Source organism: Myotis myotis, unplaced genomic scaffold (genome assembly GCF_014108235.1).
Source record: "Myotis myotis isolate mMyoMyo1 unplaced genomic scaffold, mMyoMyo1.p scaffold_m19_p_17, whole genome shotgun sequence".
NCBI classification, from domain to species: domain Eukaryota; kingdom Metazoa; phylum Chordata; class Mammalia; order Chiroptera; family Vespertilionidae; genus Myotis; species Myotis myotis.
In genome coordinates this window covers 36,783,866-36,805,660 of record NW_023416321.1, presented here as the reverse complement: position 1 = coordinate 36,805,660, position 21,795 = coordinate 36,783,866, and the positions used below count along the sequence as shown (strand labels likewise).

The 21,795-nt window shown below is 40.4% G+C and overlaps 1 protein-coding gene across 10 annotated transcripts in view; it reads right to left on the bottom strand.

Annotated features, from left to right (window-relative positions):
• RABEP1 (rabaptin, RAB GTPase binding effector protein 1) overlaps positions 1-21,795 on the bottom strand; it is a 109,126-nt gene that overhangs the window by 18,955 nt on the left and 68,376 nt on the right. For 9 of the 10 annotated variants that reach the window (XM_036341161.1, XM_036341164.1, XM_036341162.1 and 6 more), the window contains 4 exons: positions 15,792-15,923; positions 7,744-8,211; positions 6,393-6,497; positions 3,730-3,846 (listed from right to left, as the gene is read on the bottom strand). In XM_036341161.1, coding sequence (XP_036197054.1) covers positions 3,730-3,846; positions 6,393-6,497; positions 7,744-8,211; positions 15,792-15,923 — 822 coding nt within the window. The remainder of the gene's footprint in view (positions 1-3,729; positions 3,847-6,392; positions 6,498-7,743; positions 8,212-15,791; positions 15,924-21,795) is intronic. The other variant, XM_036341165.1, reaches the window with a different exon arrangement.

The following is a 21,795-nucleotide window of genomic DNA, read 5'->3' as shown; positions in this document are numbered from 1 at the left end:
CCACAGGGCCAGCCCCTGCACAACAACTCCTCTGCTGTAGTCATGCCCAGTCCTCACAGCCCGAGAGTCAATCCCTCCCATTGACATGCCAACAGCTATTAAGGCTCAACTATAGCAGGAGGGCACACACAACCCACACAAGTGACACACCTGGAGCAACCGGTTCAGGTGACCATGGAGACTAGGCCCCACTGGATACCTACTACATATGGCCACTCTCTACCAAGACCAGGAGACAACAGCAGCTCTACCTAATACACAGAAACAAACACAGGAAGGCAGCCAAAATGAGGAGACAAAGAACATGTCCCAAATGAAAGAACAGAACAAAACTCTAGAAAAGGAACTAAACAAAACTGAGACAACCTACCAAGTGCCGAGGTCAAAGCACTGGTTATAAAGATGCTCAAGGTACTTAGGGGAAGGAGAGATGAACTCACTGAGAACTTCAACAAGGAGATAGGAAACAAAAATGGAGATAGAAAACAAAAAAAGAACCAGTCAGAAATTTAAAATGCAATAACTATAATGAAGAGTGCATTAGAGAGAATGAACAGTAGATTAGATAAAGCAGAGAATCAAATCAGCAATTTGGAAAATAAGGTAGTAGAAAACAATTGGAACAGCAACAAGAAAAAAGAATAATAAAAAAAAGAGGGTACTTTAAGGGGCCTCTGGGCCCAATGTCAAATGTACCAACATTTGCAACATAGGGATACCAGAAGGAGAAGAGAGAGAGCAAGGAATTGAAATCTATTTGGAAAAAAAAACCAGAAAACTTCCTTAACCTGGCGAAAGAAATAGACATATAAGTCCAGGAAATGCAGATTCCCAAACAACATGAACCCAATGAGGCCCACACCGAGACACATCATAATTAAAATGCCAAAGGTTAAAGACCAAAGAGAGAATCTTAAAAGCAGCAAGAGAAAAGCAGTTAGTTACCTAGAGGGGAGTACCCCTAAGACTGTTGGCTGAGCCCTGGCTCAGTAGTTCAGTTGGTTAGAGCATCATCCTGATACGCCAAGGTTGTGGGTTCAATCCTCAGTCACGGCACATACCAGATTCAACCAATGAATGCACAAATAAGCAGAACAACAAATCTCCTCCCCACCCCGTAAAAAAAAAAAAAGTGTGAGCAGATTTCTCAACAGAAACGTTGCAGGCCAGAAGGGGTTGACAGGAAACATTCAAAGTGGTGAAAAGCAAGGATATACAACCAAGATTACTCTACTCAACAAAGCTATCATTTAGAATCAAAGGACAGATGAATTTCTCAGAGAACAAAAACTAAAGGAGTTCATCATGACCAAAAAGTATTAAAGACAGATGTTCATAACCCCAAGGTAAGAAAACATTCTTTTAAAAACTGGGTCAGCCGTAGCCGGTTTGGCTCAGTGGATAGAGCGTTGGCCTTCGGACTGAAGGGCCCGGGGTTCGACTCCGGTCAAGGGCATGTACCTTAGTTGCGGGCACATCCCCAGTGGGAGGTGTGTAGGAGGCGGCTAATCAATGTTTCTCTCTCATCCATGTTTCTGGCTCTCTATCTCTCTCCCTTCCTCTCTGTAATAAATCAATAAAATGTATTTTAAAAAATTAAAAAAAAATAAAAACTGGGTCAACATTCACTAATCATAAAGAAAAGATCAATAAATTTAACTACATTAACTTAAGAACTCCTGTTCATCAAAAACCACCATTAAAATAATGAAAACAAGGCCCTGGCTGGATAGTTCAGCTGGTTGGAGTATTCCCCCATGCACGGAAGGGTCCTGGATTCTATTCCAGATCAGGGCACATACCCAGGTTATAGGTATAATCCCCAGGTGGAGTGCATACATGAGGCAACCGATCAATGTTTGTCTCTCACATCAATGTTTCTCTCTCCCTCGACCTTCCCCTCTCTCTCTAAAATCAATGAAAAATATCCTCCAGTGAAGAGTAAAAAATAATGATCATGATGATGATAATAATAAAAACAAGATATAGGACAGAAGACATTTGCAACACAAATCACTAAAAGAAACCAAGAAGATTATATAAAAAAAAACTCCTACCCTAGCAGGTGTGTCCAATGGTTACAGCATCAGCCAAAACACCAGAGAGTCACAGGTTCAATTCCAAACAAGGGCACATACCTGGGTTGCAAGTTCCATCCCCAGCCAGTTTGGAGTGTGTGTAGGAGGCAACTAGTCAATGTGTCTCTCTCATATCAATGTTTCTCTCTCTCCCCCATCCCTTTCATTCTCTCTAAAAATCAACAGAAAAAATATCCTCAGGTGAGGATTAGAAAAACAACTAACAAATCAGATAAACAAATAACTTTTTAAAAATTAAAAGAATACAACGCAATAGAAAAAATCAGCATAAGACTCGAGAAGGAATCACACACACACAAAATGATATCCCAGTAGCCAATTAACATGAAAAATGCTAAATAACCTCAATGGTCATCAGAGAATTGCAAACTAAGCCACAGTGAAATACTATTCACACCCACCAAAATGCCTATAATTCAAATAACTAACAAAATTAAGTTTATCAAGACTGCGATCCACAGGAATTCTTCTCATATAATGCTGGTCAGAGTATAAATTCATACAACCACACTGCGAAACGCTTTGGCCTTAGTATCTACTAAAGACATTTTGAACATTCTAACCCAGGAATTTCACTCCTAGGCATATAGCCACCAGAAATATGTTCAACAAGCCCTATACAAAAATGTCAAAGCAGAATTATTTATAATATACCAGAACCAGAAACAACCCAAATGCTCACTGTGATATATAAATTGTGATATATCCATATACTAGTACAACTGTACAACAATGAAAATAAGCATACTGCTACAAGCATCTTGAGTAAGAATCTCACATGTTGAATAGAGGAAGACAGATACAAAAGAATACAAACAGCCCTAACCGGTTTGGCTCAGTGGATAGAGCATCAGCCTGTGGACTCAAGGGTCCTGGGTTCGATTCCAGTCAAGGGCATGTACCTTGGTTGCGGGCACATCCCCAGTGGGGGGTGTACAGGAGGCAGCTGATCGATGTTTCTCTCTCATCAATGTTTCTAACTCTCTATCCCCTTCCCTTCCTCTCTGTAAAAAATCAATAAAATATATTTAAAAAAAAAAAAAAATATATATATATATATATATATATATATATATATATATATATAAAAGAATACAAACAATATGATTTGTTAAAATAAGAAAATAAAAAAACAGACAAAGCGAATCTAATGGTGTTAGAAGTTAGGACAATGGTTACCTCTGGGGAAGGGGTGATAAGTGGAGGAGAAAGTGAAGGTTTCTGGTGTACTGGCTAATGTCCTATTACTTAATCTTGATATTGTTACAAGAATGTTAGTTCTGGCATGTCTGAGTTTTTACTATGAACACTATACTTTTAAAAAATTATATAAAAAAAAAAGATAATTAGTATCTGTCCTGTCAGCAAGTTTGTTGTGCAGCAGAAAACCAAATAAAAAACAAAGGGAAAAGGAGAATCAGCCTCTTGGTATTCATTAATCAGTTACTTCAAAAGTTTTGTGACATTTTTTTAAATCTATAAAACAAATACCAGAAAACAATAGTTCAGAGGGAAAACAGAATTGCCAAATCTTCAGGGCAAGAAAGAAACATTATTAAGTTTTCAGAATTTTTTTAAACAACCCAGTCATCCCCCATGGGTCACATTCTAAAAACCCTCATTTACCTACCTGATGACTTGAATCTTCAGTGCTCTGCTTTATGAAGTCTTCTAGCTCCTGTTTATCTTTCATTGTCTTCTCTAACTGGTCATTTGCTTGCCTTAGCATCACCTGTAGTTTTTTCACCTATATAATTTTAAATGTCAATTAGAAGGAAGTACCAGAATTCTTTGATAAATTGAAAAAAGTCTTCACTCCAAAATTTTTAAATTTAATTTTCTTTCTCTGAAAAAATCATAGATTTGTCAATTCAGAAAAAAAAAGAGAGATAAATGACCTAATTTGATGACTATACTCTGCTTTACAGTTGACAAATCATTTTTCACATACATTATCTGCTTTTCCTCCTGGGTACTCTAAGCTAGGACACTGGCCTCCCTGACTCTAATATATCTTCTGCCTCCAATCTACAATCCATACTAACACGACATTTTTTCTAAACCAAAAGTCAAATCACATTACTATTTCCCTACTTAAAATCCCTAGATGTCTCCTAAAGTCTTCAGGATCAAATTTAAATCCCTTCAATCATCACCCCTCCCTCAGTGGTGTCATCATGACCTCTGTAACTGCCTCTCCCATTATTTTATCACACACACCCTTTGCCTAGCCACAGAACTATTCATACTTTCTAGAACACATAATTTTCCTTCATAACTCTGCTCTTTTGTACATCTTTCCTCTCCTTGAACACTGTTTCCTCACTTCTTTTCCTAATTAATTTTTACTCGAGATCTAAAAGAAATTTAGTTCAAAAGTAACCCACAAGTATTACTCAACTGAGCCCAAAGTAAAGTTAGATGTTCCTATCCCTCCGCTAGTTCAGTGTATACATCTCAGGAACAAGCTATATGGAACTGATAGCTTGGCTGGCAACACTGAAAGCTCCTTATGAGCAGTAAGTACTATGTTCTATTTGTATCTGAATACCCAGGATTCAGCAAAATGCCAAACACAGTTGAATATCTACTAAAATGACTGTGGAGTCCAAGATAGCCCATTCCAACGCCACACTATCAGAGGCTAACCTAAGTTTCACAAATAGCCTTAGAAATTTACCTTTCAACCATCTATGAAAAAAGCATATAGGCAGGAAATCAATGCCAATGACATTTGAAAATATTAAGCCATCATTCTAATATGCCTAAACTTTTGTTAAAGACAAAGGGAACAATCTTCATAACAATCAAAGAACAATTAGGAAATGTAGGGAAAAAGGGACCTTTTCCTTACATATACTCTCACAAGCCTACTCTCACGAAATTCCACATTATTTTCTAGGTGTTACCGAGGAGCCCATTATTAGGTACTATATTTGTAAAGGGTACATGTCAATTTCAGTGTACCAGATCAACCTAATCTTAATTTCTGTGACCCTGTAAATTAACTTAATTAATTCAACAAATTTATGACAAGAAATAGAGGCAATAAGCAATGAAGATTCCAAATACTAACTAATATAATATTTAATTAATTTTCCATGTTTATATACTCACTAGAAGCCCGATGCATGAAATTCGTGCACAGGGGTAGGTGGGGGTGTCCCTCAGCCCAGCCTGTACCCACCCTCTCCAATCTGGGAAATCCCTCTCACAATCCAGGACTGCTGGCTCCCAACTGTTCGCCTGCCTGCCTGATTGCCGCTAACCACTTCTGCCTGCCAGCCTGATAGATGCCTAACTGCTCCCCTGCCAGCCCAATTGTCCCTAACTGCCCTCCCCTGCCAGCCTGGTCCCCCTAACTGCCCTCCCCTGCTGGCCTGGTCACCCCCAACTGCTCTCCCCTGAAGGCCTGGTCACCCCAAGTGCCCTCCCCTGCAGGCCTGGTCCCCCCCAACTGTCCTCCCCTGCAGGCCTAGTCACCCCCAACTGCCCTCCCCTGCTGGCCTGGTCCCCCTCAACTGCCCTCCCCTGCAGGCCTGGTCCCCTCCAACTGTCCTCCCCTGTAAGCCTAGTCACCCCCAACTGCCCTCCCCTGCTGGCCTGGTCACCCCTAACTGCCCTCCTTGCCAGCCTGGTCGCCCCTAACTGCCCTCCCCTGCCAGCCCAATTTCCCCTAACTGCACTCCCCTGCCGGCCTGGTCACCTCTAACTGCCCTCCCCTGCAGGCCTGGTTGCCCCCAACTGCCCTCCCCTGCAGGCCTGGTTGCCCCCAACTGCCCTCCCCTGCAGGCCTGGTCCCCCCTCAACTGCCCTCCCCTGCAGGCCTGGGTCCCCTCCAACTGTCCTCCCCTGCTGGCCTGATCGCCCACAACTGCCCTCCCCTGCCTACATCTTGTGTCCACATGGGGGTGGTCATCTTTGACCACATGGGGTGGCCATCTTGTGTGTTGGAGTGATGGTCTATTTGCATATCACCTCTTTATTATATAGGATGATAGTATCACTTGAGCAAAAGGGGCAAGTTTGTAGGTAGGATGTACCAGTGTTTCTGAAAGAGCTGAGCTGACCTGTGAGATGTTGGGCAAGCTGATGAAGCAAAGACACACAGACGCAGAGGTTCTAGTGTGCTCCCACTGGAGATGTAACTGACACTGCATGTACCAGATTATTTCATATTTAACAAGATGGATGTACTTCATAAAGCAAATGGGAGGGGAAAACAAATTAATTCTGCACTTCCAATGAAAAGGACAACAGCTCACCAATTTGGCATACCCAAAAGAAACTCACCTGGTCTCTTGTTTCAGCTTCCTGAATCTGAATTCCTTGTAACTGTTTTTCATAATTGGAACACATATCACAACGTCTACCAAGTTTATTTCCAGCATTATGTACCTGAAGGGCACCAAAATTACCTCTTATCAGGCAGAACAAAATAATTCTACATCACAAATGTGAGCAACACATGCACAGTCTTACCTATGTTACTCAAAGTAGAACATGGAGTAAACAATTTCTTCAGGTACTTAAGGCAAGAAGTTACAACATAGGATTGGATTCTAAAAAGTCATAACCTCTGGTACAAGTACGTTAGCAAAACAAGGGACATAACTTTACCACCAAGAGACTAAGTGCCACAAAACACCACATCTGAGGAAAACACAAAGCAAGCAGAAGGTACTACACCATGAAACTCACAACTGAAACCCAGCCAAGGAAGGGGATGGGAGGAGGAACCAGTGCCATTACCCATTTCACCTGCTCCAATTACCAAGTAGGTATGAAACTATTAAGTAGCACCTTCTCACATGTTAGAGAAGAAACGTTTCTCTGCAGCTTAATAAGCTGTTGTACTTACTGATTGACAGCTTCTTTAAAGAAAAGTAACCCTGGGTAAAGGAAAGCACTGGAAGTCAGAAAACTTGTATTCTAACCCAGGTTTTGCTGCCAAGTCAAAGGGGAAACTTAAACAACTCACTTGACCTTTTGAGCTTTCTTCTCCTGTAAATTGGGGACAATCATGTCCTAATTGCCTCATTATTATTAAGAAGCTCAAAGAGATGAGGTATGTGAAAGGGCTTTGTAATCTGTAAAGCACTATGCAAGTATATATTACAGGTTTTATCTTCTATCTTACTTCTGAATTTACAAATACTATTAGAAGGAAAATTAACCTCATTAAAGGCTGCCTTTTTTTCTCTCCCGTATTTTCCACCCTCTCCCCTTAAATTCACTCTCAACATCCACTGCTGACAAGCATTTGCACTTTAAATATCAAGGAAAGATGAAAAAGTAGGAATCTTGGAATACATTGAGATTATAGAAACTGCAAAGCAAAGCAAATTCAGGCTACTCTAACTTAAACTTAGCTATGCTGTTCAGGCAGACCGCTCCACTTCAGAGGTATGACTTCAGGTAGAAAAGTTCACACTCAATGCAAATAGCTAGTCAGTTCCTTCATCATCAGTCACCTGGGAGAGCCAAAGCAGACTATGACAAGGGTCAGACAATAAGGTGAATATCCACTTGCCAACAGCATGTACATGTACTGACTCCAGAGACTATCTTCTGAATGAACAATAAATTCTGGATACCTAGTATTGCTCAAAGTGATCAGGAGGAAAAGAGAAAGATAACTTACCTCTTTTTGCAGGAGATTCCATTCTGTCTCACTGACTAAGCGATAACCACTGGGGGACATATAAGCACTTTCCATACCCTGGGTGACACTGGAGAGGAGAGATGCAGTCTCTTCTTGTTCGGGTGTCATGGCCTTGATTGCTCTTTCCTGATCTTTGGTTAATGTAAACCCACTTGGCATTTGCAGTGACCCAAGGGAGGCAGTATCAAAGTTCTCAGACACGGAATCTGCTCCTACTAGTGGTCCAAAATCTGATTCGTCCAGGTTTCCAGCAGATTTCGCTTTGTAGTTATAACCTAAAGCTTTGGATTGCAGTGAGCCTGAGGTTCCCAAGCTGTCTGTAGACTGTGCTCTCCTGAGTCCATCTTTAAACATGTCATTGTCCAATTTACTGAATGGATCTCCAGATGGCAACAGTAAATCTGCATCTAAGGAATGGACTGAACCATGGGTACTATCTAAATGCTCCTGAAATGTGAAAATACATATTGTTGCATTAGGAAATTCTCTGTATTTTCAAAAAGGAAAACTACCATATGCCAGAAGTATTTTGCCACAAGTTACACATGATAATCATTAGTGTGTTACCTTAACGTATTTATTGAACAAACATTTATTTATTTATTTAATATATTTTATTGATTTTTTACAGAGAGGAAAGGAGAGGGGTAGGGAGTTAGAAACATCGATGAGAGAGAAACATTGATCAGCTTCCTCCTACACACTCCCCACTGGGGATATGCCCGCAACCAAGGTACATGCCCTTGACTGGAATCAAACCCGGGACTCTCAAGTCCACAGGCCGACGCTCTATCCACTGAGCCAAACCGGTCAGGGCAAACAAACATTTATTGAGTATCCTCTATTTGCTTGCTGGGCACTAAACCCGGCACTTGGGATACATCTGTGAACAAGATACAACTTGCATCCTGTGAACTCAGGATACAACTGTGAGCAATCTCTGCCCTCAAGATGCTTATGGCTTCATGAAAAACTAAATTAAGTAAGCAGGCTATCAGAACATTGTATTTAATAAAATGATAGGCTACTACTATGTATTGAATGGCTTGGTAGCTCAAGGAGAGGAATTTAGTCCACACATAAGCAATCAGAGGTCTGCTGAAATTCAGTGCTGAGTATGTTGAGTGTGAGATGCCTGTTGTATATCCAGGTGGAGATGTCCATCCAATAGAGGGACATTTAAGTCTTTAGACAGAGACTTGGGAGAACAATCATATAATGATAACTCAAATCACAGCACCAAATCAGAACACCTAACATAATCTGTAGGATGAGAAGGTCAAGGGCAGAACCCTGAAAAACACATTTTGGGGATGGAGAGAGGAAGGAGTAGCAGAATGGCAGAAGTGAGATGAGGGTAATGTGATATGCCAGAAATCAAGTTTCAAGCATGATGTAATTAACATGTTAAATGTGGCACACTAAGTGAAAGAAGACAGATGCAAAAGTTATATATATCGTTTGATCCCAAATATATTAAATGTCCAGAATAGATAAGTCCACAAAGACCAAAAACAAACAAGTGGTTGCCAGAGGCTGAGAGGAAAAGAGAATGGGGAGTGACTCCTTAATGGATATAGGATCTTCTTTTGGGGGTGATGAAAATGTTTTGAAACTAGACAGAGGTGATGACTGAATAACATTGTAAGCATATTAAATTCTGCTGCACTTTAAATGGTTAACTCTATGTTACATGAATTTCATCTCAATTTTTTAAAATGTGGTACAGCACATTCTCAAAGTAAAAAAGGGCACCAGTGCCATTTCGTGATGCAGTCACACAGCTAGTGAGGATTAGAAAACAAGAAAATACAGCAAGTTTCTCTTAAAACTAAATGCACTAAAATTAAAGTACTAGCCTTTATTTTAAGACAAGAGGCCCGGTGCACAAAATTTGTGCACCAGTAGGGTCCCTAGGCCTGGCTAGCAATCAGGGCTGATCTGTGGGCTGACTGGCAGAGCGACTGAGGTAGGGGCCTTTGCTGGTACCCGCCTTGGCTAGCCTGAGGCCTGCAGGCTGGGAGCAGCTCATGCATTGAGCGTCTGCCCCCTGGTGGTTAGTGCACATCATAGTGACTGGTTGTTCGCTTGGTCATTCCGTTTGGTCGATTTGCATATTAGGCTTTTATTATATAGGATAATAGCCTTCCTACTTTTTGTTGTTAAACGTTCTTCCTTTTATGAACTAAAAAAAGATTATGGAATAAAAATTTTTTCATGTCTAAAAAATGTCCTTACTTGGTAAAATAGTTGACAACTTTTATGTTAAGTTCTTGATTTCTTTCATCTCTGAAATTCAGATAACTAAGGAACACAAATCTAGTACATATTAAATAGCTATGGCAAAGGTCCCAAAGAAGTATCCTAATAAGAACTGGGAACCCATTCTGTGAACTATGAAGGAGCCTAACATCTAATGCTATCACATACAATGCTGCTGTGACAAAGAGGGAAGGGGACAGGGGCAGAAAAACAGCAGACAGCATAAGGAACACTTCCAGGAGAATTGTAAACTGTTGTGGTATTTCCAAAAGATGATTCAACAATATGTCCTAATACCCTGCAAATGTTTATATCCTCAAACTCAGCAGTTCTTTTCCCAAAAACTTATACTAAAGAAGTAATCAGGTAAGTCCATATGATTTTTGTACAAAAAAGAATTATATAGGGTGTCCCAAAAAAATGTATACACACTTTTTTTCTAATAGCTCAACTGATGTTTCTTTTCAGATTTAACCCACTAGAATTAATAATTATTCCAAGTGTGTATACATTTTTGGGATACCCTGTAAATAATAGCATTATGGCATTACTTAAAATAATGAAGTTGATACTAGTAAAAAATGGACAAACTTGACTATATATGTATCAGTGTGCAAATAGTGTATTTTTATTTTCTATATTTTACAATGTTTTTGACATTTTGGGGCCTTGCTGGCCAAGGAGAGACTGCCCTTCCCAAGCTAACTGATTCCTAGAATAAACATCTTGCCTGCAAACATGCCTTTCATATACAAATCAACCAATCCTGAGTCAGTATCTCCAACCAATTCCTTTATCTGACTCTTACACACCAAGCCAGTATTTCCCCTACCCCAAAACCCACTAGAATTATTCAAACTAGCCAATTTTATGCGGTTTACCCTGGTCTTCCTCCCTTTTCCCCCCCAAAAAACCGACAATGGCTTTAGAGCATGCTTTGCCCTTACTCCTGTTCTGCCTCATGACCAGCTCTGCTGCTTCCCTAGATGGCTTGCCTGATATACAACATATGCTGGGGCATGACTCTCATTTCTAAGAGGAATGTGAATACCATTAAACTTTTCTTTCCCTAGCATTGACCTCTCCATGTTGTCACTCAGTGACTTTTACAAATTAAAACCTGGGCATAAATCAATCAGTAGGAGAGTAAGGAATTATGGTACATTTACATGCTGAAATATGTCAGCCATTACATTATCTTTTTTAGAAACAACATTTACTGATGTGTCAAAACCTTTAAAGATTTAAGTGTGGGGGAAGGGAATGATATATAAAACATTATGTAGTTATAATTGGATTATGTTTAAAAAGTACAAATAGAGGAGAAACCAAGATGGCTGCATAAGTAAACAACGGAGTTTGCTGCCTCGCACAACCACTTCAAAAATACAACTAAAAGACAGAACAGACATCATCCAGAACCACAGGAAGGCTGGCTGAGTGGAAATTCTACAAGTAGAAGGAAAGAGAAAAGCATACCAAGACTCAGAGGAGGTGTGGTGCGGAAGTAAAATACAAAGGTACAGAGCCGCACGTGGAGCGGGCTGGCGGCTGAGGGCGCAGTTATCTTTTTCAATCGGGAGGGAGTCTCAGGCTCTGAGCTCCAGTTCCGGGTGAGTCTCTGGGGACACAGACTTATATGGGAGAAGCGGGACTGCCTGGCATCGGTCGGAACTCGAGGGCACCTTTCTCTCGGAAGTGCTTGCAGCGACTGCCGGGACACTGAGAAGCAGGGCCTCTGAGGGCAGCCATAACTGCTAGCCCCGCCCTGTTGATCCCGTGGGACCTGCCCCGCCCATGCCCTGCACGGAGGCTTTTGCTGGATAGCCTCAGGCAGAGGCTAGATCAGCACCTCCCTAGAGATCCAGGAGCCAGTGCGCCCAGTGGTCAGAGTGGGACCATCCAGTTTGCAGCTCCTCGGATCCATAAAGGACACACTCAGGGGGCAGACTCTGTGAGCACCAAAGCCCCATTGAAGCAAGTCTTGCCCCGGAGGGGTGTCTCCAGCACAGAAGTTCTCCTACTGCAGACACAGCTGATTCTCACAGCCAACTGGCCTGGAGGTCAATCCCTCCCAGTGTTACCTACAACAATCAAGGCTTAACTACAACAAGACTGTGCACAAAGCCCACAAGGGGGTGCACCAAGAGTGTCCTCCTCAGGTAATTGGGGAGGCTGAACCACTGGGCCCTAGAGGACACTTAGCACAGAAAACCACTTTATCAACACAGGGAAGCATAAAAAAATGCGGAGACAAAGAAACAGGACACAAATGACAGAAATGGAAGAAAGCAAACTACTGGATATACAGTTCAAAACCACACTTTTAAAGTTTTTCAAGAACTTTCTAGAAGCCGCCAATAAATTTAGTAAGACCCTCAAAAAGACTGGTGAGACCACCGATAAATGTAGTGAGATCCTCAAGAAATCTAATCAGACCCTTGAGGTTATGATAAAGGACCAACTGGAAATTAAGCATACACTGACTGAAATGGAGGATATTATACAGACTCCCAACAGCAGACTAGAGGATCGCAAGAATCAAGTCAAAGATTTGAAATATGAAGAAGCAAAAAACACCCAACTGGAAAAGCAAAATGAAAAAAGAATCCAAAAATACGAAGATAGTGTAAGGAGCCTCTGGGACAGCTTCAAGCATACCAACATCCGAATTATAGGGGTGCCAGAAGAAGAGAGAGAGCAAGATATTGAAAACCTATTTGAAGAAAAGACAAAGAGAGAATCTTAAAAGCAGTGAGAAAGAAAGTCAGTTACCTACAAGGGAGTACCCATACGACTGTCAGCTGATTTCTCAACAAACTTTGCAGGCCAGAAGGGAGTGGCAAGAAATATTCAAAGTGATGATGAGCAAGAACCTAAAACCAAGATTACTTTACCCAGCAAAGCTATCATTCAGAATTGAAGGCCAGATAAAGAGCTTCACAGATAAGAAAAAGCTAAAGGAGTTTATCACCACCAAACCAATATTATATGAAATGCTGAAAGGTATCCTTTAAGAAGAGGAAGAAGAAAAAGGTAAAGATACAAATTATGAACAACAAATACACATCTATCAACAAGTGAATCTAAAAATCAAGTGAATAAAGCATCTGATGAACAGAATGAACTGGTGATTATAATAGAATCAGGGGCATAGAAAGGGAATGGACTGACTATTCTTGGGGGGGGAAGGGGTGTGGGGGATGCGGGAAGAGACTGGACAAAATTGTGTACCTATGGATGAGGACAGTGGGTGGGGAGTGAGGGTGGGGTGGGAACTGGGTGGAGGGGAGTTATGGGGGGGAAAAAAGAGGAACAAATGTAATAATCTGAACAATAAAGATTTAATTTTTTTTAAAAAGTACAAATAGAAACACATATACATTAACTTTGGGAATGAAAACAGAAAAAGTGGGAAAGGAGAGGTACATAGCAAAATATTATTGGTGGCTATCTCTGGGCAGTAGAATTGCCTACTGGTTATTTTTATTTTGTATACCTTCTTGTATTTTCCAAGTTTTCTACAATGAACATATATACATTGTAGTGAGAAAAGCATATTCTAAGCATAAGGTTAAAGATATGATGTCCTACAAATTTAAATGTTTTTATTACCAATAAATATGACTAAGTTTCCAAAGCATTCCATATTAACTTTAAACCAACAGGCTAAAGTAAATTGTCCTAATTCTCAACTTGAAACAAATATTCAAAATATCAGATATGAAAGTCTAAAAGATCATTTCAAATGTCTTGAAATAATGCTATACACAATATATCATAGATCTGTTAAGACAAAATTAAAAATTAAAAAAGGCTTCATAGCAAAAAAACAAAAAAATCTCCCTTTCCTATATTCCTGCTAAAATATTTTTGGAAATGTTTGAAACTTTTTCAAACATTCCTGGACACAGGACTGCATGACACAGAAACCACATAATATTTGGCAGTACCCGAAAGTTGAGACAGTCCCCTGGGAATCTAACTATTAAAAAAAAAAAAATACTGCAGAATCAGGCCTAGTGGTCCTCAGTGTATGATTCAAAACAAAGAATGCAGAAAAACAATTACATCATACTTTTCAATGTCTGATAGGATTTTTATAAACTTTTCTTAAAATGTCAAACAATCCATAAACATGGAAATACAAGCCACACATGGAAGATACACATGGCTCAGAGTAAATCTGCAAAATAAACAAAAACACCTCTGAAAGTGGGTAAGACCCTTAATCCAATATAACTGAAATTGCTGTAGCAGGCCGGGAAAGAAGGCAGCGGTAGGGAAGTGAGCATGAAATTCTAAGCAGCAGGGACAGTATAAACAAGGCATGTGAGCACTGACAGTAAGTAGAAATGTCTGGCTGGGATAAAGTGGCCAGCACAGTAAGGGTAGAAGGGTCTTTCAACTGTCTAATACTGGTTAATACTTCATATATGCTATAGGGAGTTAAGTGTTTCAACATTTTAAATAATTGTATGCCAAGCTAGGGACCTTTTTTAGTTTTTAACCTAAAGGCAGTAAGAGAAGCATTTCTATCATTGAAGAGGGGATACCAGCATGAGTCTTGAAGAATAAATAGAAGGATTTCAATATCAGAAAAGCAGAGGGAGATAAGCATTCCAGGTGAAGAAACCAACATGCAAGGTGGGGAGTGTAGCACAAGACAATCAATGTGGCTAAAACAGAGTGCACATTATGAATGGCCTCGACTATCTGAGTGAGGAATTTGTACTTAATTATGTAGGCAATGGGAGGCAGTGGTAGTTTTGAGTAGGGGAGTGGCCTGACTACAGCTGCACTTAAGAAAAATAAATCTGCCAGTAACGCTGAGGGTGCAATGGAGTGGGACAGGCTGAAGACAGGAAACCTAATGAGGAGACCCATCCACATTGTGGATGAAAGGTAATGAGGCCATAAGAACACCACCTTACACTTTCCACCTCCAGGTCCCTCTACCCCATCCATTCCCAATACCTGAAATGTTATACCCTACCCACCACAATCTGCCAAACCTCACCTACTATTATTCTCAGGGCTTTAAGACCTAATACAGTAGGTCCTCGGGTTAAGTCAGAGATCTGTTCCTATAGCCTAACGTAACACGATTTTCGCAGTAAGTCGGAACCTACCTACATTAGCACCTACGTCACTCACATGGAGCACATACACAGCAGTAATGAAGTGAGACAGTAAAAAAAAATTAAAAAGAAAGATAACAATTCCTAACCTTTACTTGTGGTAAATAAATAAAAAACATAAAGCACATATGTACATACGTGGAAATGACAGAACTTTGTTTTTTTTTATAAATAAATGGGAGATGGCGACTTAACCACAAAATGATCTACGTCGAGTCTGACCTAACCTGGGGACTGTCTGTACTTCATATATGCTATAGGGAGTTAAGTGTTTCAACATTTCAAGTAATCTCTTTTAAACAAAAAGCTCAATGTATTAACAACATTAATTATTCATATAAAAAAGATTTTGCAAATATTAAAGATTTATTCTAATGTTTTAATTTTGGAACCACTAGATAAAAGAATATCCAAATTATTTCAGAGACTAGGAGAGAAATTGCAACACGTTTCAAATAGTACTACTTATATCAACATAAGAATGACTGAAAGTAAATTTCATTTTATCTAATTTTCAGCTAGTAGTTATACACTTCCCAAATGAACAATGTAACTGATTAATGTTTGAGAAGCTAAAATGGTAACATCATGCATACAATGATTTTAATTACAGATTCACTATACCTCTTCATTTGATAACTGGGCTGAAGATTCTTCATGAGTTAAAGCACACACTACTGGTAGTTTCACTTCTTCCTCAACATCTGTTTTTTTGTGGTCCTTTCTCTTATTAAGTCTTTGTTGTTCATCTTCCTCCTAAAAGTTAGAAAGAAAAAAATAATACCCAGTAATCTATACTTAATGATACCTGTAGTTCTTTAACCACTCAAAACAAAAATGAACAAGAACTTTATAGTGAGAGAAAACTGGACACTTAAGTTTATTTGTTTTGTAATCACATCTAAGGACATCTGGTTAAAACAAAATATTTTATTTATTTTAAATATATGTTTATTTATTTTTTTAATGTCTATGAAAATTAATTTCAGTTTATCAAAGCCAGTGATGAAGTATATTTTACTCTGTAATGTTTGTACAAAGTACCACTTTGGCTTTTTGGAAATGTTACAGAATGAGATAGTTCCTGGTTCCCACATGCTGACAGTCTTTTTTTTTTTTTATCTTTAAATTCTTTATTAGTTAAGGTATTACAAATGTGTCCTCATCCCCCCCCCACACACACACACACACACACACCTACTCATGCTCTCATCCCCCTGTTGTCCATGTCCATTGGTTTGGCTTATATGCATGCATACAAGTCCTTTGGTTGTTCTCTTCCCCTTACCCCCACCCTCCCCTACTTTCCCTCTGGGGATTGATAGCCTGATCGCTGTTTCTCTGTCTTTGGATCTGTCCCTGTTCATCAGTCTATGTTATTCTCTATATTCCACAAATGAGTGAGCCATGTGGTATTTATCTTTCTCTGACTGGCTTATTTCACTTAGCATAATGCTCTCCAGTTCCATCCATGCTGTTGCAAAAGGCAGGAGTTCCTTCTTTTTTACTGCAGTAGCATTCCATTGTGTAGATGTACCACAGTTTTCTAATCCACTCATCTGATGATGGGCACTTAGGCTGTTTCCAAATCTTAGCTATGGTGAATTGTGCTGCTATGAACATAGGGGTGCATATATCCTTTCTGATTGGTGTTTCTGGCTTCTTGGGATATATTCCTAGAAGTGGGATCACAGGGTCAAATGGGAGTTCCATTTTTAGTTTTTTGAGGAAGCTCCATACTGTTCTCCACAGTGGCTGCACCAGTCTGCATTCCCACCAGCAGTGCAGAAGGGTTCCTTTTTCTCCACATCCTCTCCAACACTTGTTGTTTGTTGATTTGTTGATGAGAGCCATTCTGACAGGTGTGAGATGATACCACATTGTCGTTTTGACTTGCATCTCTCTTATAATTAGTGATTTTGAGCATGTTTTCATGTCTATCGGCCTTCTGTATGTCCTCTTTCAAAAAGTGTCTATCTAGGTCCGTTGCCCATTTTTTGATTAGATTATTTATCTTCCTATTGTTAAGTTTCATGAGTTCCCTGTAAATGCTGGAGATGAAACCCTTATTAGTGATATCATTGGCAAATATGTTCTCCCATGCAGTGGGCCTTCTTGTTGTTTTGTTGATGGTTTCCTTTGCTGTGCAAAAGCTTTTTATTTTGATGTAGTCCCATTTGTTTATTTTCTCTTTAGTTTCCATTGCCCTGGGAGAGGTATCAGAGAAGAAATTCCTTCGACATACGTTTGCGATTTTGCTGCCTGTGGATTCCTCTAGTATTTTTATGGTTTCCCGTCTTACGTTTAAGTCTTTTATCCATTTTGAGTTTATTTTTGTGTATGGTGTGAGTTGGTGGTCTAGTTTCATCTTTTTGCATGTATCTGTCCAATTTTCCCAACACTATTGAAGAGACTGTCTTGACTCCATTGTATGCTCTTGCCTCCTTTGTCCAATATTAATTGGGCATAGTGGTTTGGGTCGATTTCTGGGTTCTCTATTCTATTCCATTGATCTATATGTCTGTTCTTGTGCCAGTACCAAACTGTTTTAAGAACAGTGGCTTTGTAATACAGCTTGATATCTGGTATTGAGATCCCACCTACTTTGTTCTTCTTTCTCAGGATTGCTGCAGCTATTCGAGGTCTATTTTTATTCCAGATGAATTTTTGGAACGTTGTTTCTAGATCTGTGAAATATGCCGTTGGTAATTTAATGGGGATTGCATTGAATCTATAGATTGCTTTGGGTAGTATGGACATTCTGATGATGTTGATTCTACCAATCCATGAACACAGTATGTTCTTCCATCTGTTTATGTCTTCCTCTATCTCTTTTTTCAGTATCCTATATTTTTTCGCATATAAGTCTTTTACCTCCTTAGTTAAGTTTATTCCTAGGTATCTAAATTTTTTTGGTGCGATGGTAAATGGGATTGCTTTTTTAGTCTCACTTTCTGTAAGTTCACTATTGGTGTAAAGAAATGCCATAGATTTCTTGGTATTAATTTTGTATCCTGCTACATTGCTGAATTCATTTATTAAGTCTAGTAATTTTTTGATGGAGCCTTTAGGGTTCTCTAGGTACAGTATCATGTCATCTGCAAATAAGGACAGTTTTACTTCTTCTTTTCCCATTTCGATGCCTTTTATTTCTTTTTCTTGTCTGATCGCAACGGCTAGTACTTCCAGTACTATGTTGAACAGGAGTGGTGAGAGGGAGCATCCCTGTCTTGTTCCTGTTCTTAGGGGGAATGCTTTTAGTTTTTGCCCATTGATTATGATGTTGGCTGTGGGTTTGTCATATACGGCTTTTATTATGTTGAGGTATGATCCTTCTATTCCTATCTTGCTGAGAGTTTTTATCAAGAAAGGGTGTTGGATTTTGTCAAATGCTTTTTCTGCATCAATTGATATGACTAAATATATGTTTATTGATTTCAGAGAGGAAGGGAAAGGGAAGAGAGATAAAAAACATCGATGATGAGAGAAAATCACTGATTAACTGCCTCCTGCACTCCCCACACTGGGGATCGAGCCCGCAACCCAGGCATATGCCCTGACCGGAGAATCGAACCATGACCTCCTGGTTCATAGGTCAATGCTCAACCACTAAGCTATGCGGGGCAAAACAAAATATTTTAATACTATAGGCACAAACTATGAACCCTAATAAAAAGAAGAAATCAGGAAATAGCTTCCAAGAAAGTATACAATGTGAAAGGCAAAACAAAAGAAAGCAAACCTGCCCTGGCCGATTTGGCTCAGTGGAATGGTGTTTCGACCCTTGAACTGAAGGATCCCAAGTTTGATTCTGGTCAAGGGCTTATACCTCATTGTAGACTCAATCCTTGGCCCTGGTTGGGGCATGTATGGGAGGCAACCAATTGATGTTTCTTTCTCTCATCGATGTTTCTATCTCTCCGTCTCACCCCGTTTCTTCCACTCTCAAGAAACAAGTAAAAGAAAAAGAAAAGAAAGCAAGCCCCTCCTCTTCTTCAAATGATCCAAGAAAGAAACTTTGCACAGCACAGTCCTTCAGATCACTGTAGAAGACTAATAAGGATATTACTTATCCATTAGAAAGATGTACAGCCCTGATCAGTGTGGATTAGTTGGTTGGGTGTCATCCCATGAACCAAAAGGTTGCTGGATGGATTCCCAGTCAGGGCACATGCCCAGGTTTCAGGCTCCATCCCCAGTGAGTGGTGTGTAGGAGTCAGGCAATCGTTTGGCTCTCGCATTGATGTTTCTCTCTCTCTCCACTCTTTACCTCACTCTCTAAAAATCAATTAAAAAATCTTAAAAAAAAAAAAAAAAGATACACCAATTTATGTGAAATACAAAAGGAATGATTGAAGTAGATGTAGTCATTCACTCAAAAACAAGTAAGATACCTTTGATGCCTAGAGGGAAGGGACAAACTCACAAACAATTGCAATACTATACAAGTATGGGTTTTTTTAATGACTGATTTCATTTGAGGGAGCTAGAAATTCAGGTGGATCTTGAAGGATCAGTAATATGAGTTTGCCATTTCTGTGAGAGGAGACAAGCAAAGCTTCCAGGGAAAAAGGAAGCAGGTACAAAAATACAGGGCACAGGCAGCCATCTGAGGGAATTTTGAATAGTCTGATGTGACTAAAAAGAACAGGCACATGAGAAGTGAGGTATATGGAAGAGGGTGGTGACTAAGTGCCTACACTCTGAAATCAGAGACTGGTCATTACTCTCTACTTCAATTGGACAGTATTATTGTTTTAAGAACTATCTAATCTAATAATCTAATTTAATAATAGAGGAATATGCGAATTTGTCCGTTACAGCATCACGTCACGACCAAATCAGCAGGCTGCGTCCCCTCCCTCTGCTCAGGCAGCTTCAAGGCCAGGGTAGGATAGGACACAACAGGAGGGGAAAGAAACTGCACGTGGAAAGGGGTGGCGACCGCGTGGGGGGTAGGGGGGCAGACCAGGTGCACCCAGCGAGGGGCAGGGTGCAGGCAGCACAGAGGCCAGAGCCCCGCCCAGACGCGGCTGTTGGCTGGGAGGTGCCCATGGGTCCAGGATGGAGTAGAGGATGGTCACAGGCCTTCTGGGCGGAGACGCTCCTGCTTCACGGCAGCAGCACCTGGGCCGCGTAGGTCTTGGCCACCCTCATTGGGCCGGGCATCCTGGGCAGGGAATGGGAGCAGGACAGTGGAGCCCTGGGCGGGGGATTAACGCCCTCCCCCCTCAATGGAAGCTTTAAGAAGGGAAGGAGGGAGGGAAGAACTTTATAAAGGAGTCAGTAGGGAGCAGAGGGAAAGAGGATGTGTGAGTGAACTGTAGGAGCTATAATGAAAATCAAGTATAGTTGTGTACTGGGTACAGATTTTAAAAGTAGGAGTCAGAAAAGAAAGATAAATGCTACTGAACAATTAGGTAGATAGATATTAAAACAATGGAAGTAAGTAGAGAAGAATGTGGATGAGAGAAAGGGGAAGGGAAGAAAAGTTTTAAAGGGGAGCAGGTAGAGCTTAAAAGAAGACTGGGAAGAAGGAAGAAATGGGGGAGGGAGCAAAGCAGGTCCGAGGGAGGAAGTGAAGAAAAAAATTAAGGTGGGAAGGAAGGAAAAGGGGAGGGAGGGAGGAGTAAAGATAAAGGAAAAAAGGAATGTGGGGAGGGAGGGAGGGTAGGAGAAAGATGGGAAGAAGGATGATGGAACAGAAGTAGGAAATAAGGAGGAAAGAAAAGTTTATAAATGATGAGTCAGTAGGAAAAAGTGTTAAATAAAGAGAGAGAAAAATTGTGTGACAGGGAGAAGCCAATAAGGAAGTCAAATACAATTGTGTGTGAAGGGGATAAGATTAAAAAATAAGTTAATGGGGCGAACAGGCCGGCAGGAGAGGGCAGTAAGGGGGATCAGGCAGGCAGACAGAGTGGTTAGGACAGACAGGCAGGTGAGCGGTTAGGAGCCAGAGGTCCCAGATTGCAAGAGGGATGTCCAACTGCCTAAACTAGACAGGGTGCAGGTCAGGCTGAGGGACCCCCCGCGCCCCCCCCCCGCCATGAATTTCGTGCACTGGGCCTCTAATGTCAGATAAAGCTTAATATTTAAACTTAGCACAATGCTGACATGTATATAGCAAAAGCTCAATAAATTGTAATAAAGGCTTTAAATGACTAGTTATACGAATTAAGACTGTTTTAATGGGCAGCAGAAGGAACATGACTAGATCTGAACTTTAGAATCAAAACCTTTGTATTTACTGTGTCTACACACAAGATGAATGAGTCAGAATTAAGAAACACAAAAGAAAATGAAAAAGGAAGAAACTTCTGAAAAACAAAATCTAAACTAAGTCATACAAAGTAATTTAAAATATTTCTAGCCCTAGCCAGTGGAATAGAGCGTTGGCCTGTGGAAGGGTCCTGGGTTCGATTCCGGCCAAGGGCACATGCCCAGGTTTCGGGCTCAAACCCCAGTAGGGGGTGTGCAGGAGGCAGCTGATCCGTGATTCTCTCTCATTCACTGATGTTTCAGTCTCTCTCTCCATCTCCCTTTCTCTCTGATATCAATAAAAATATATTAAAAGAATAAAATAAAATATTTCTAATACCTAAAAAGCTTCTACACAGCCATCCTAGGG